Source organism: Oncorhynchus nerka, linkage group LG23 (genome assembly GCF_034236695.1).
Source record: "Oncorhynchus nerka isolate Pitt River linkage group LG23, Oner_Uvic_2.0, whole genome shotgun sequence".
NCBI lineage: Eukaryota > Metazoa > Chordata > Actinopteri > Salmoniformes > Salmonidae > Oncorhynchus > Oncorhynchus nerka.
This window is the reverse complement of record NC_088418.1, coordinates 32,088,417-32,105,518: the sequence shown is the minus strand read 5'-3', so window position 1 is coordinate 32,105,518 and position 17,102 is coordinate 32,088,417. Positions and strand designations below refer to the sequence as shown.

Here is a 17,102-nt window from a genome sequence, read left to right as displayed (position 1 = left end):
TTCAGTTATATCATCTTAATTTACTTCATGCACACCCCAGAGATAACCTTGATAGGTGCCCTGCTCCGAAAATCAATACCCTTAACATTCCACTTCGATATCTTTTTGAGGCGCAAAACACGCTTCTTAGGCTTTGCTTCATCATGTTTCATCGTAATGTACAGCTGTGTGTCATCCGCATAGCAGTGAAAGTTAACATTATGTTTCCGAATGACATCACCAAGAGGTAAAATATATAGTGAAAACAATAATGGTTCTAAAACGGAACCTTGAAGAACCCCGACATTTACTGCCACATTTTGTGAGTTTGGTACACATCCGGTGGATAGAAAGACGTTTATTATGTTCAACATAGGAGGGCCAAGCACAGGAAGCAGCTTTCAGTAGTTTAGTTGGAATGGGGTCCAGTATGCAGCTTGAAGGTTTAGAGGCCATTATTATTTTCATCATTGTGGCAAGAGATATAGTACTAAAACACTTCAGTGTCTCCCTTGATCCTCGGTCCTGGCAGAGCAATGTGCTTAATATTTGGAAAGTTGAAAATATATATATATTTTAGGCCTAGCCCATAGAAAGCTGATGGGATCCTCCTCTTTTTAATAGAGGCCATCATTCAATTTTCTCACGCAAATGCATAGCCTATAGAAATGTTGCGCGAAATGAGTTCATGGGCTCTCATGAAGTGTTTGATTAAATTTTCGATAACATTTGCATTGATGTCAGAGTGATTAGAGGGACAATAGAGTGCTGAGTGCCAGGCAGTTAGCAAGTTTGGTAGGCTACTAAAGACCACCAGCAGCATCAGAGCTTGGAGAAGCCTAATTACCATGACTAAACGGTCATGTGGAATTTGACTGCCTTCATTACTCGTGACCGCTGGTGTGGCAGTAATACGGTCACAGCAATACCCCTAGTGTTGATCCAGAGTCACATTTCCTGAGATTTACTAGAGATGAGTATATCACTTGTGATTACTAAAATTTTAAATGACCATGAAGGTTGTTAAATTATGTATCTAATTCCAAGAAAAGCTTATTTTCTAGCTTTCATTTGAACGTTCACAGTCATCCTAAAAATTTAGAAAAATTCAGAAAAATTGTTGACTGAAGAGACAGCCATGCTTTATGACGTCTCCTTATAATGCTCCCCTGGAGGGAAGTGGAGACAATCACAAGGACAGGTGAAACAGATCAGGGTGTGACATATACATATAATTGTCTATATAGTTATGTTTATGTGCACCAATGAAGCGCTTTCATCTACAAATACTCATACCTCCCAGACGGTTTACCTAAACCCTTCAATGGATTCTTTCAGGTTAATTTTGAAATCCATCTATATAACACAAGACACTGCAATAATCTTCACTCTACCCACTGCTGCACCTCACATATTAAATTCTCCATCAGATATAGAGGTACCATACTCTGGAATTCTTAATTACCATCATCCCTCAATAACTTCAAGTGAAGACTGGGGGTCAGCCTGATGAACTATACTACTCAGTTATCTCCTCCATATAGCCTAATTCTCACACACTCACATGCACACATGCACACATGCACACACACATTTAAACCAAACAATGTTTTTTTTCATGATTACTGATGAATTAATTTATACATTTATAATTAGTAGGTTTTGTTATCTATTTTAACAAACCTTTTTGTATTTTTGTACTATATATATTGTATATCATTTTTGTTGTTGTGTGGTTTTCGTATATAAGCCCTTGGGCTTCCAACCACACCTGCACACTGTTTAAAAAATAATAATAATAATTTTACATTTTTTTATTTCACCTTTATTTAACCAGGTAGGGTAGTTGAGAACAAGTTCTCATTTGTAACTGCGACCTGGCCAAGATAAAGCATAGCAATTCGACACATACAACAACACACATGGAGTTACACATGGAATAAACAAAACATACAGTCAATAATACAGTAGAAAAAAATAAAACAAAAAGTCTATATACAGGGAGTGCAAATGAGGTAAGATTGTTCATCTGTATTGTTGTTTATCACCTGTTTTCTGTGGTGCAAATAAATAAATAAAATAATAAATAAATAAAATAAATGATGGACCTTGATTTCAGACAAAAAAATATAACACTGTTGCCCCATTAAATCTTTCTCTAAATTGATGTGTGACCTTCATAACATTCCACATTGCTCTGAACTGCATTAATGAATGATCTTCCTTTTATTCTATTGGTGAGAGGCTGGCCGTAATAGTGGAGGCTGGTGAAGGTGGAAAAATGTAATGGACGAGCTCAAATCAAATTAAATCAAATTTTATTTGTCACATGCGCCGAATACAATACAATGTAATTATTAACTCAGGATAGATAGTAATACAAGTAAAATGAAGAATAGAGTAGCAGCAGCATATAATAAGTGTAAAAGTGTGTGTGTGTATGTGTGTTTGTGTTGTTTCGGTATGCGTATGTGTGTGTCTGTGTGTATGTGTGTTGTTGGTATACATGTGTGTGTTATGTGTGTGTGTGCGCATGCAGTGTATGTGGATGTGTGTGGGTTTTGTGTGAAAATGTCAGTGTAGTGTGTGTTTGAGTGTGTACAGTATATAGTGTGTATACAGTGCCTTCATAAAGTATTCATACCCCTTGACTTATTCCACATTTAGTTGTGTTACAGCTTGAATTCAAAATGGATTAAATACATTTTTCTCTCTCACCCATCTACACACAATACCCCATAGTGAAAACTTATTTTTCTCTCCATTTTTTTTTTTACAAATGTGTTGAAAATGAAATACAGAAATATCTCATTTACATGCACTAACGTTCAAATGTTAGGGGTCACCTAGAAATGTCCTTGTTTTTGAAAGAAACTGTAAAAAAAAATGTCAATTAAAATATTATCAAATTGATCAGAAATACAATGTAGACATTGTTAATGTAGTATTGTAGATGGAAACGGCAGATTTTTAATGGAATATCTACATAGGCGTACAGAGGCCCATTATCAGAAACCATGTCTAGTTTGAGAAACAGACGCCTCACAAGTCTTCAACTGGCAGCTTCATTAAAAAGTACCCGCAAAACACCAGTCTCAACGTCAACAGTGAAGAGACGCCTCCGGGATGCTGGCCTTCTAGGCAGAGTTGCAAAGAAAAAGCTATATCTCAGACTGGCCAATAAAAATAAAAGATTAAGATGGGCAAAATAACACAGACACTGGACAGCAGACTGGCCAGTCACTGGACGTCAACCCTATTGAGCTGTTGTGGGAACAGCTTGACCGTATGTAATGGTACGTAAAATGTGCCCATCAAGCAATTTAATTTGTGGGCGGTGCTTCAGGAAGCATGGGATGAAATCTCTTCAGATTACCTAAACAAATTGACAGCTAGAATGCCAAAGGTCTGCAAGGCTATAATTGCTGCAAATTGAGGATTATTTGACGAAAGTTTGAAGGACACAATTATTATTTCAATTAAAAATCATTCTATATAACTTTGTCAACGTACGTCTTGACTATATTTCCTATTCATTTTGCAACTCATTTCATGTATGTTTTCATGGAAAACAAGGACATTTCTAAGTGACCCCAAACTTTTGAACGGTAGTGTAAGTATTCACACCCCTGAACGGGTGGTCATATGTAAAAAATAAAATAAAAACTCAGATGATCTGTTCTCAGAAGTATTAACAGGAAATTGAATCATTTAAAGGGAATTCAATCTGGACACACGGAAAGGGAGAGAGGGAAAGAGAAAGAGGCTTCAGGGATACAGGAGATTAGACCCTAAGAGCGTAAGGGTTAATACTGTCATGGATGGACTCACTATAAACTACTGTAGCCAGGGTTGCATCCAGGCATGTTGGAATTGACAGGGAGCAGAAAGAAAATATATTCCCCAATGGTAGTGCATTATAGAAATGCACTATATAAGGAATACGGTGCCATTTGGGACGAGAGAGATAGAGAGAGAGAGAGAGAGAGAGAGAGAGAGAGAGAGAGAGAGAGAGAGAGAGTGCGAGCAAGAGAAAGAAAGATTAATTTGGATTAATGAAAGTGAAGCCTGCCCTGGATGTTAGAGGGCTCACGCCATCAGCATTACAGCATTTTTTTTATCTCCCCCCTCCCCCCTAAATGATTAATCCCACATTTTGTTCAGTATTATGGTTGTGTTGTTTTTTTTTTATATCAGGGACTTGGATTATGGACTTTGTCATCTGGCTGTGTAATTGCTTGATATTTCATTCTTAAAGGGCCAATGTGTTATCACCAGGCAGGCCAAAACTCCATCCTACCAAAACAGGCTGAAATTTCAGGCGGTCTTTTCAAACAGCTCTTTCAAAGGACATTATTATAATTTTCACAATTTCCCTTTATTATTCCAACCTCATATTGTGGAAATATATATCAAACACGGGGAAATCAAGTTTTTGACTTTAAAATGCGCCAAAAAATGCCAGTTGAAATGTAAATTTCTCTCTGTCTCTCGCTCTCTCTCATGCAAATGTTGATATCATGAAACTTTACAATTAAGTAAGTATAGTGGAATAACTTATTTAATAGCATGTTATAATATGTTATAGTGCACCTGCAAGGGACTCCTAGGGATCCATCCCAACACTGTGACAAAAATCTGCGCAACAACATTCTGACGCAGCTGTAGGAGTGCATCCCTTTTCAAAGCTCACTAAAATCACAGAAGTGTATTATTTTCTACCTCAGTATGAATCCACAATTTGACACTGTAGTATGAGGCCTATGGTGTATGCACTTTCGACACAGCTGTATTTATTTTCTAGATTGCCTGTTTGACAGAATTGCAAATAAATTATTAGGTCTGGAAACGGTGTTCTGCGAGGGTGTCACATCACTTTTGTTAATTGGTGCTCTAAGCCATCGCGCCCCAGCTGTCAACCCGGTCTGATAACCTGCCCAGTCTGTCACGCATCTTACACTACCAGGCCTCTGTAGAAAAGTTGGCATCCAAAACAGCACCCTATTCCCAATGTAGTGCACAACTGGTCAAAAGTAGTGCATACGTAGGGAATAGTGTGCCATATCGGAGTCTCACACAATGTCCACGTCAGCACTGTCAGTGTGCTGCACTATGTTTCTTGTTCAAAAATAATTGACTTCCGAGTCTAATGAGTCGAACAAATGTGCAAAGACCAAGTAGAAAATTATGTAACCCACTTCTACTACACTAGAACGCAACTGGTCAGATTAACATACAAATCCCCCAAAAAGAGGGGGTGAGAATTTAATCAAAGTTAGAGCTTCTTAATTTAAGGAGGGACTCAGAGTGCACTTTTTCCTCTGCCAGATTTTTTGGCTCAAGAAAACGTTCCGTGTTTCGGCTTTTAATAGCTCCAAATCCGATGTTTTGACCAATTGACTCACGATGTCATCATTTTGTGACTATAGCATGAGAGGAGCTCTGTTAAATCACCAGGGTGTCCACTTTCGGTCACGCAATAACTTTTAACCTTCAAACGTCCTTCCTATCCCTATGCAACCAACATCTAATCCTGAACCTTTTTATCCCAAAGTGTAATCATAATGACTTATCTTTTTCATTGCCCAAGCCAAGCACCCATAGTACCCACGTGTTCCGTTATGCAAACTCATCGTCATATCTTACTCATCATAAAAATATTTTTTATACCAAAATGTATAGTTTCTTTGAAGTCTTTGCTCTACGATTATGTAAATCAACGTAAGGGTCAGCACTCAAATAATAGAATCGCGATGATGGTAATGTTGGGTCAATAGTAGTTGGATAAATTAATTCTTAGTGTGATTGTTGGAATATGAAGACCTATTGATGATCTGTCAATACCAGTTACAAGCATTTTTATTTAGACTGATTAACTATGTGTATAAGTATAGCATAAGTATAGCATTGAATAGCTATCTATGTGTAATTATTTAATATCTTCCTTCCTTTGTATCTGCCTTTCTCCCCCTTTCTCCACTCTTTTACATGAACTTTTTCCCCTTATCTCATGAAGCCACTTTCAGACAGCTATGTTAAGTAACTCCACTCCCCAGCTTTCAGCACTCCATCTTTCTTTCTCCACCATCTGTTCTCTACCAAACTTCCATTACACAGATTACAGAGCTTCTGATGATTTTCAAAGAAATGCAGATTAGTGGACATGTTGTTTATTTACAGGGGTTAATCCTGTCTGACTCCATTCATAAATTGATGGTGTCACTCTTATTTCACACTGAGTTGCCTCTAACCGTCTCTATAAGGGGTCTGGATTTATGGGGTGTTCACATGCTATTAGAGTTATCTGAAGTCCGTAGTTCCGACTGGGAAATTTCACTTGAATGACCCTCCTGATCGTAATTACAAGTGGGAAACTCAGAGAAAATGTTAATTAACCAAGTTGTGACGTTTCACCACTGGCTTTTCACTTTATCAACTAAAGGATTACCACAAATTAGTTTTTGACAATTACAAATATGTAAATGTGAATAATGTAGCTAGTTTGACCATATTGTCAATGATAAGCAAGCTGGATAACTTTATTGTCTAGCTAGCTAAAATCGTATTGGTTGAACAATTGTTCTGACTTAAAAGCACTTGATCACAAACATGTTGGACTTATGACCTCCTTATTGGGAAGTTTCCCACATCCGACAACCATGTGAATGCCCCATTAGTGTAAAGATACATATATTTGATCATGTCTGCCAAATATCATATGCATGGACATTGATAACGGGTGATTGTTCAACCGAAATTTGATTCAGAATGGTATGTTAATGCTCCTTTGACATAGGGTAAACATAACCAAAGTATTTTTTTACGAATAATTTATTGTAGAATACCTTCAAAAACTAAACAAAAAACAAGCTAGACAAATAGAATTGCATAATTTCCCATATATATACAAATTACATAAAACAATGTATGTGCTTGAAAAAAGCATTTATAATTTGTGGTCATGTTATTAATTATTGTATTATATATTTTTATTGTATTATGTGTGTTAATAAAATAATTGTATTAATATCATTTTTCAAATTGCATAAATACATCCTGAAGTTTGCATAGACATTCCATCTTTCTGTTAATGTGTGGCTGTGTATCAATTGCAGCCCTGTGTGTGTGTGTGTGTGTGTGTGTGTGTGTGTGTGTGTGTGTGTGTGTGTGTGTGTGTGTGTGTGTGTGTGTGTGTGTGTGTGTGTGTGTGTGTGTGTGTGTGTGTGCGTGTGTGCGTGTGTGTGTTTGGTTTTGGGGACATTTTGCCGGTCCCAACAAGGAAAAAGGCTATTTTAGGCTTAGGGTTAGGAGTTAGGGAAAATAGGATTTTAATGGGAATCAATTGTTTGATCCCCACAAGGATAGTAATACAAACGTGTGTGTGAGAAATAATCATTTTTCCAAGAAGTCCTCCTCACTGGCGTGACATCATTCTAACAAACTCTGTGGGAGAGAAAAAACGAGAATGTAAGATACTATACAAAACATACAGTACAAAACATAAATACAGTTAATTCATTAATACATACATCTGTATCACTTATATTCTGCAAATAGCTCCTCATTCCCCACAGTAGAATTCAATGGTCAACAACAACAATGTCAATGTTGGTGCTGTGTTTTTTTGTCATCTATGTTGTTTTGTCTATGCTGCCATTGTTGACGTCTGTGTTACTGCTGTTTGTGTCTAGAGTATTGTAGCGTCTGACTATGTTATTTGTTGTTGTTTAGATGACCATTGTCAATTCTTCTTACCTTCAAAGTCTACTGTCCCGTCACCGTTGTTGTCAGCCTCTCGTACCACAGAGTCAATCTCTCTTCGAGACATGTGCTCCCCCATCAGCTTGGTCATGGCGTTTCGTAACTCCTCTGTTGTGATCTCTCCGTCTCCGTCCGCGTCAAACTAACCAGAGAGGGGGCAAGGGTTTGAGTTTGCATAATCAACCAGCTAGATAATATTATTAAACGGAGGGTAGCGAAGAGTACAATTCCAATGAAAGAGTCAGACTAATTGAAACAATATTGATCCAAACCCTGGTTAAGAGAATGGTAGGAATGTACAAAGTCTTACCACCATACAAAATCATAACAAAACTATAAAAAAGTGGTTCTGAGTAGGATTATGGTCTTGATATGGTGATATTGAAATAACTATCTTGCACTGACTCTATGCACGCACAATGGACTCGTTTATTGTTATTCGTTATTCACTATGCATTTATTCCTCGTGTCACTGTTTCTATTTTTATTTGAGATTTTTAAATATTTTTCTTTAACTCCGCATTAATGGAAAATAACCTGTTAGTAAGCATTTCACTGTTAGTCTACGCCTGGTGTTTACACAACATGTGACAAATAGCATTTGATTTTCTATGGTCAGTGGTGGAATACCCAATAGTCATACTTGAGTAAAAGTAAAGGTACCTTGATAGAAAATGACTCAATGTCACGGATCCCCCCGGAACTTTCATCACGCACACCTGCCCCTATTCCCACTGATTAGTATTGGTATATATGTGCCCTTTGATTTCCATGGTCTTGTCTATTAGTGTTACAATATCCATTGGTGCGTGTGAGTACCTGGGCTTTCGTGCCCTTGTGGATTGCGCAGATGGTTACGGGTCTCGTCCCGTGTGATGATCATTGTGCGCATGTGTTATTTATTTGAGGTACTCTTCGCTCTTTTGTTTGGGTTTCAACCCTGTGTTTTTGTAAAGTGTTTGTTTGGTCTTCGTCCCAGTGCCTTTACACAGCACGCCGTAATTTGTGGTTTAATAAAAAAAACTATTACGCATTCCTGCGTCTGCCTCCGGATCCTTTATGCCAGCGTGACACTCCAGTAAAAGTGAAAGTCACACAGTAAAATATTACTTGAGTAAAAGTCTAAAAGTATTTGGTTTTAAATATACTGTAATTGCTAAATGTAATTGCTAAAATATTCTTAAGTATCAGAAGTCAAAGTAAAAGTATAAATAATTTAATATTCATTATATTAAGCAAATCAGACAGCACAATTTCCTTGTTTTTTTTTATTTATTACGGCAAGCCAGGTGTACACTCCAATAGTTAGGCAATAATTTACAAACAAAGCATGTGTGTTTAGTGAGTCCACCAGATCAAAGGCAGTAGGGATGACCAGGAATGTTATCTTGATAGGTGTGTGAATTTGACCATTTTCCTGTCCTGCTAAACATTAGAAATGTAACGTGGTGGGTGTCAGGGAAAATGTATGGAGTAAAAAGTCCATTGGTTCTTTTAGGAATGTAGTGGAGTAAAAGTTGTCAAAAATAGAAATAGCAAAGTAAAGTACAGATAACCCCCCAAAACGACTTAGGTAATTTTACTTAAGTACCTTACACCACTGGATATGGTTGAATAGGGAGAGCAGCAGGAACGTTTTTTTTTTGTTAGGGTATCATGTTGGTTGTCTTTGCACAATTCCCTGACCATTTCATATGGGTTATTCAGGGAACTTGGAAGACTTCTCTCTCACCTCTTTGAAAGCGTCCTTCAGTTCTTTCACGCCGATCATCCCAGCAGTCTCAGCCAGCAGCTTTGGGGCCATCAGCTCAACAAAGTCCTCAAAGTCTACTCTCCCACCAACTAGGAAATTGAAAGAGATTAAATCAATTATAATGAGAGTTCCACTAACCTTAATTTGCTCTAGTTATGACTGCTATTCTGGTACTCTGGTCCTCTTCAGTATTGTATATTTATCTGAATTAATTCTAGGGTTGCAAAATTCATGCAACTTTCCCAAAGTTCCCAGGTTTTTCTGAAGTCCTGGTTGGAGGATCCCCAGTTGGAGAATTCCCTCCCTGCTTATTCCCTCCTCATTCCTGCAACCGGGATTTCTGACAAACCTGGGAATTTTCTAGAACCTGGGAAAGTTTCTTGAATTTCTAATGACTCACGGTTCATGTTGATGTTCTGGCTCAGCTCGATCAGCTCCATCTCAGTGGGCATGTAGCCCATTGTCCTCATCAGGTTGCCCAGGTCCTTGCAGCTGATCAGCCCATCCTTGTCCTTGTCGAACTCAGCAAACGCCTCGCGCAGCTCTGAGAGACAGTAGGAACAACTTATCAGTCTTTAAAGATACTGTGAGAGACCAAGAGTTGGCAAACCTCTTGGGGAAGTTGGAACATTTCTTTCTCTGTATTTTCATTTGCTTCAGAGGGTACATCTATAATGGAATGAAGACTGTTTTTGAGTTTTCTTCAAGATACATGATAAATGAAACATAATTGGTAGATGGACATTTGAAATTTACTGTAAGGATAATCTTATAAAAAAAAGTATTTTCCATTTGATCAGAAATCAACCAACATTGAGCATTATTTAGAAATTGGTTGTAAAAAGTTACTAATATAACTTAGAAACCCTGTTACATTGACCAAATGGAATGGAGGACAAATGGAAAGAGTGAGATGACGCTGACACAATTTTATTTTACCTTCAATTTCGTCATCGGCCAGCTCTCTGTCCTGCAAACAGTATTTAACAGAGTAAATGTATGTCAGATTTGATAGAATGTCTGCTTAGAGAGATGGTACAGTAAGTTGCATGAAGAATACTTCAATTTAACATATTACCATAAAGTGTGCTTTTCATTTGTACATGATAATGCAAATATTTCTCTATAACACAACACCTAATATTTTTCTACTCTCTCTCACCCCCCCCCCCCACACACACACACACACACACACGTGCGCGCTCACACTTTCCCTATTGCACCCAACATTTTGAATTAAAATGACACAAACCGAAATGAGATTATGCCCAGATATTTAAGAGGTTAGAGTGCATGTGCATGGCAGCTACCCATATATGAAGATAATGCCCATCTAGCAGGCAATATTTGGGGAGTATGAACCACATGTAGTTCAGCTAGTAATTTAACTACATTATTTGCAGTAGCTTGGTGGTAGTTGAACTAAATTCAAATCTAGGTCGTTTTTTCATTGGTTAATTACTTTTTTGCCATGTAGTGGTGTTGCTAACTACAGGAACTACAATTTTTTGCAAAAATAGGTGATGTAGGCAATAATTTATTTTCTTTTTCAGCATCAGACCTACCTAATTGTCACTTGAAAAATTGTTTTTATGTTAAATATGCTATATTACACATTTTGGTAGCATATGGCTGTGAAAGTGATCTGTCTTGCAAATTGTAGTCTATTCACATTAGAAGAAGTTATACTATACTATACTAAAATTATCCTTAAGCTTTTGTGTGTGTATGTGTGTTGTTCTTTACATAAATGTAATGAATGACTTTATCAAAGTCACTTTAGTTAAGTAAACTACATTTTCTTAAGGGTAGCTTTAGTGTAGCTTAACTTCTTCCAGTGTGAATAAATTGGTAGCTTGGTAAACCATATTTTCAAAGTAGCTTCCCCAACGCTGCTAGCAGGTAGAGAGATAATGCCCATCTTTCTCTCTTTCTCTCACTCTCTCTCAATTAAATTCAATTCAAAGGGATATATTGGCAAAGCAAGAGAAATAGATAATAAACAAAGGTTAAATAAACAATAAAACATGAACAGTAAACATTGCACTCACAAAAGTTACAAAGGAATGGAGACATTTCAAATGTCATGTTATGGCTATATACAGTGTTGTAACGATGTGCAAAAAGTACAAAATGGAAAATAAATAAACATAAATATGTCTCTCTCTATAATATTTTTTTTCTTCACAATCCACTCAACATATCATATTAGTTTGCCAGCACTTCCACACATACAGCATATTTTAAAATAAAATGTTTGTAAAACTTACAATATGCTTCCCTCCCCTCAGGAAGACACATGCTGCTCCTAAACTCATGTCTGTTAGATAGGGAAACAGTCAAAGATTAGCAAAGGTCCCTTGTCGTTCTTTAATTAAATGTATTTTACTTTATTGTACTCTACTCTTCTGTATTTGGCATCATTGGGGGGGACAGGATTAGTCTGCACTGACTAGTCTGTTTTTGTGATCTACAGGATTTCATATTTATACATGTTAATATTTAAAGTATATGTTTGTACTTTGAGTGTTTGTACTTCACATATACATTTGAGTTATTTAGCAGACGCTCTTATCCAGAGCGATTTACAGTTAGTGCATTCATCTTAAGATAGCTAGGTGCGACAACCACATATCTCAGTTATAGTAAGAACAATTTTCCTCAGTAAAGTAGCTATCAGCAAATTCAGTGCTAGTAGGGGGGGAAGTCAAGTGTGAGTGTTAGTTTACGAAAGGCAAGTTTTGTACTTTGTACAAAGTGTGTGTGTGTGTGTGTGTGTGTGTGTGTGTGTGTGTGTGTGTGTGTGTGTCTGTGTGTGTGTGTGTGTGTGTGTGTGTGTGTGTGTGTGTGTGTGTCAGGTAACCTAACAGTATAGCGGCAGGTAGCCTAGCGGTCAACAGTGTTGGGCCAGTAAAACCGTAAGGTTGCTGGTTCGAATCACCGAGCCGACTAGGTGAAAATCTGTCGATATGCCCATGAGCAAGGCGCTTAACCCTAGCAAGTCACTCTGGACAAGAGTGTGTGTTGTTTTTCAATAAAACATATGTATTGATACTAAAACTATATGCATGGTGAAAATCCATTGTAGTTTCCTTTCCATTTCCATTGTAGGCTTTTTAATCCACATACAGCATCTATGACTGTCACACAGTAAATTAATGCAGGCATTATCATCATGATGTTTTTTATCTGCAAATGTTGCTATTTTGTAAACAAAACAGAATGGTGTATATTCACTTACCGTTTTATTTTCCTCTTCACTCAAGTATGTGCATCAATATCCCTACTGTCGGAGATGAGTGGATAGCCCTCTTTCTCTCTTCTCCTCTTTTCCCCTCTGCTCTATATGTGTCCACTCCCCCTTTCAGCAGTCTGCCCTGCCTCTCTGTCTGACTGACCGACACTCTTGAATTCTGTGAGGATGGTGAGAAGGTGTGGTGTGTCTGAGGTTGCATTTAGGATGGAGGGGTATATGAGTGACAGGAGTGGGATGGGGGAGGGTTTGGAAGGCTGGTCATGGATGATCGAATCGGTAGTCCCATTAGTAAACTCTGCCCCTATGTCACAAAATTAAACACACAGTAAAACAAATGTATAAATACAATTGATTTACATTAGATACAATTTATATATTTTTTATTCATTTTCAAGCATATGTTTGCACTACAACACATAATTCATAAATTAGGGGGGTGGTGACATTTTAATAATATCATTATCATTCAACAAATATTCATAAGGTGGCTGTATACATAGACTGGCGGAGGAGGATGTCAGAATGAGACCAAGGTGCAGCGTGGTAAGCGTACATTTTCTTTTATTTGTTCAAATGTCTCCAACATAACAAGAAATAACAAAAACGACCGTGACGCTTACAAGGGCTACAGTACCCCTAACAAAGACAACTACCCACACTGAAAGGAAGGAAAAGGGGCTACCTAAGTATGATTCCCAATCAGAGACAACGATAGACAGCTGTTCCTGATTGAGAACCATACCCGGCCAAAACATAGAAATAAAGAAACATAGAAAACAAAACATAGAATGCCCACTCCATATCACACCCTGACCTAACCAAACAGAGAAATAAAACGTCTCACTAAGGTCAGGGCGTGACAGAGGAACATAATACAAGTATAGGGGTGCACACATATTCGATACAACTGTGGATACAATTACTTGTTCTCATTTGCTCTTATGCATTCATAAAAATCTGCACTATTTGCAAAGTTTTCTTTAATTCATATCACTATCTAAACGTTGGTTTAGCTCAATGATTACCTCAATGCTCTCGATACCCATTATTTTATCATAGGGTGCTGTTGTTGCTTGTTCGATTATCATGTTTAATGTGCATCCGTAAAGTGGAGTTGTGCCTCAGACTTTGTGTAATCCTACCCATGTTTACAGAGGCATCAATGGAAAGGGTATTTGAGGATTGGATTTAGAAAATCAACTTGTAGCGACAAATACACAAAATGAGTAACACAGACTGTATGTCGACTTCATAGAAGTGAGACACAGAGCAAGAGAGCAACGTAAAATTATGTACGGTATATTCTGCACAATTGTATATATTGAAAACATTTCACTTTTTCACCACTTTTTTTATCCGTTCTATTATTGTTATAGGTAACCTACATGGATTAAGAACCGGAAGTATCAGATTCAAAACCGGTAAATGATTACAACTGATATGGATATTTTTATAAACTAGGGTAACAGTGAGGATTTCCTACACTGGACAACTTGTTACAACTGTTGATAAGTCACTGATAATAATCTGCCACATTTTTTCATGTCATTCCATGAAGATATAAGGGGGATCATAGCTATATTCAATACAATTGATGAGTTGATTTAAAACCTGTTTAACGCTTTATCATGGACATGGTCGGTGTCTTGAGGGATTTGTCCAAAATCGTGTAACTTAAAACATTACTTTTCTGTTCTTGCATTTATGGCAGTGTAAGTTGTTATTATATCATAAATTAAGCATTAATCAGGTAAATTAGACATTGAACTTGAACCCTGTAAGAATCCAGGATCTAACTGTTGGACAGTGTTTTGTATAGACCGCTCAGAAATGCAGTGTAACGTCTTAACATTTCGTTAAGCAAAGCGTCAACACAGGACTAAGATCGAATCGTACTAAACCAGCTCCGACACTCGTCAAATCTGGCAGGACTTGCAAACTATTACAGACTACAAAGGGAAGCACAGCCGAGAGCTGTCCAGTGATACGAGCCTTCCAGACGAGCTAAAAAACTTATATGCTCGATTCGAGGCAAGTAACACTGAAACACGCATGAGAGAATTAGCTGTTCCGGACGACTATGTCATGACGCTCTCCACACCCAAGTAAGACTGTAAAACAGGTCAACATTCACAAGGCCGCAGGGCCAGACGGATTAACAGGACATGTACTCCGAGAATGTGCTGACCATCTGGCAAGTGTCTTCACTGACATTCAACCTCTACCTGTCTGAGTCTGTTATACCAACATGTTTCAAGCAGACCACCATAGTCCCTGCGCCCAAGAACACTAAGGTAACATGACTAAGTGACTACTGACCCATAGCTCTCACGTCTGTAGCCATGAAGTACTTTGAAAGGCTGGTCATGGCTCACATCAACACCATTATCCCAAAGACCCTAGACCCACTCCAATTTGCATACTGCCCCAACAGATCCACAGATGATGCAATCTCTATTGCACTCCACACTGCCCTTTCACACCTGGACAAAGGAACACCTATGTGAGAATGCTATTCATTGACTACAGCTCAGCGTTCAACACCATAGTGCCCTCAAAGCTAATCACTAAGTTAAGGACCCTGGGAATAAACAGCTCCCTCTGCAACTGGATCCTGGACTTCCTGATGGACTGCCCCCAGGTGGAAAGGGTAGGTAACAACACATCCGCCATGCTGATCCTCAACACAGGGACCCCTCAGGGTGCGTCCTCAGTCCCCACATGTACTCCCTGTTCCCTGATGACTGCACGGCAGGCACGACTCCAACACCATCATTAAGTTTGCCGATGACACAACAGTGGTAGGCCTGATCACAGACAACGATGAGACAGCCTATAGGGAGGAGGTCAGAGACCCAACCGTGTGGTGCAAGGACAACAACCTTTCCCTCAATGTGATCAAGACAAGGGAGATGATTGTGAACTACAGGAAAAGGAGGACCGAGCAGGCCTTTTATATATATATATAATTATATAATTATATATATATATAATTATATAAATTATTCAATTGTATAACGTTGCGGTCCTTGGAAATTACAATGAAGTGCTTGAAAAAGTCCCTGAATGTCCTTGAATTTGACTTGCCAATGTCTTTATGAACCCTGCTTAAAGTTAAAGGATGTTTAGTCCTAGGCCTATGTTGTTGTATAGGTAGAGGCCCTACACCCAAACAAGGGCACTGCGTTCATCCACCTCTGGCCTGCTCGCCTCCCTACCACTGAGGAAGTACAGTTCCCGCTCAGCCCAGTCAAAACTGTTCGCTGCTCTGGCCCCCAATGGTGGAACAAACTCCCTCACGACGCCAGGACAGCGGAGTCAATCACCACCTTCCGGAGACACCTGAAACCCCACCTCTTTAAGGAATACCTAGGATAGGATAAAGTAATCCCTCTCACCCCCCCTCCCCCTTAAAAGATTTAGATGCACTACTGTTCCACTGGATGTCATAAGGTGAATGCACCAATTTGTAAGTCGCTCTGGATAAGAGCGTCTGCTAAATGACTTAAATGTAAATGTAAATGTAGAGTTATGGGCTAATTTGAATATATTCACTTTTATATATTCCTTTAAGTACATGTGGAACTGCATGAAAATCCTTCTTTTTTTTACCATCCCAATGTCACACATTGGCCCCAATATTTATAGAAAGACCCATATACATCATATGAAATAAGTCTCTCACTGTTGCCGCCTGTTATAGACCCCCCTCAGCTCCCAGCTGTGCCCTGGACACCATATGTGAATTGATTGTCCCTCATCAATCTTCAGAGTTCATTCTGTTAGGTGGCCTAAATTGGGATATGCTTAACACCCCAGCAGTCCTACAATCTAAGATAGATGCCCTCAATCTCACACAAATTATCAAGGAACCCACCAGGTACAACCCTAAATTCGTAAACATGGGCACCCTCATCGATATTATCCTGACCAACTTGTACTTCAAATACACCTCTGCTGTTTTCAATCAGGATCTCAGCGATCACTGCCCCATTGCCTGCATCCACTATGGGTCTGCGGTCAAACGGCCACCCCTCATCACTGTCAAATGCTCCCTGAAACACTTCTGCGAGCAGGCCTTTCTAATCGACCTGGCCCAGGTATCCTGGATGGATATTGACCTCATCTCATAAGTGGAGGATGCCTGGTCATTCTTTAAAAGTAATTTCCTCACCATCTTAAATAAGCATGCCCCTTTCAAAAAATTTAGAACTAAGAACAGATGTAGCCCTTGGTTCACTCCAGACCTGACTGCTCTAGACCAGCACAAAAACATCCTGTGGCGGACTGCAATAGCATTGAAAAGTCCCTGCGATATGCAACTGTTCAGGGAAGTCAGGAACCAATACACGC

General features: G+C 38.6%; 1 protein-coding gene across 1 annotated transcript; it reads right to left on the bottom strand.

The window, feature by feature from the left end:
* Nucleotides 1–6,792: 6,792 nt before the first annotated feature.
* On the bottom strand, nt 6,793–12,935 carry cabp5a (calcium binding protein 5a). Its single transcript, XM_029628779.2, has 7 exons — nt 12,735–12,935; nt 11,764–11,813; nt 10,433–10,463; nt 9,894–10,037; nt 9,473–9,582; nt 7,735–7,882; nt 6,793–7,422 (listed from the first exon to the last, which is right to left on the bottom strand). The coding sequence occupies exons 2-7, from the start codon at nt 11,809–11,811 to the stop codon at nt 7,394–7,396; spliced, it is 510 nt and encodes a 169-aa protein (XP_029484639.1). The 5' UTR covers nt 11,812–11,813; nt 12,735–12,935; the 3' UTR covers nt 6,793–7,393.
* Between the last annotated feature and the right edge of the window lie 4,167 nt (nt 12,936–17,102).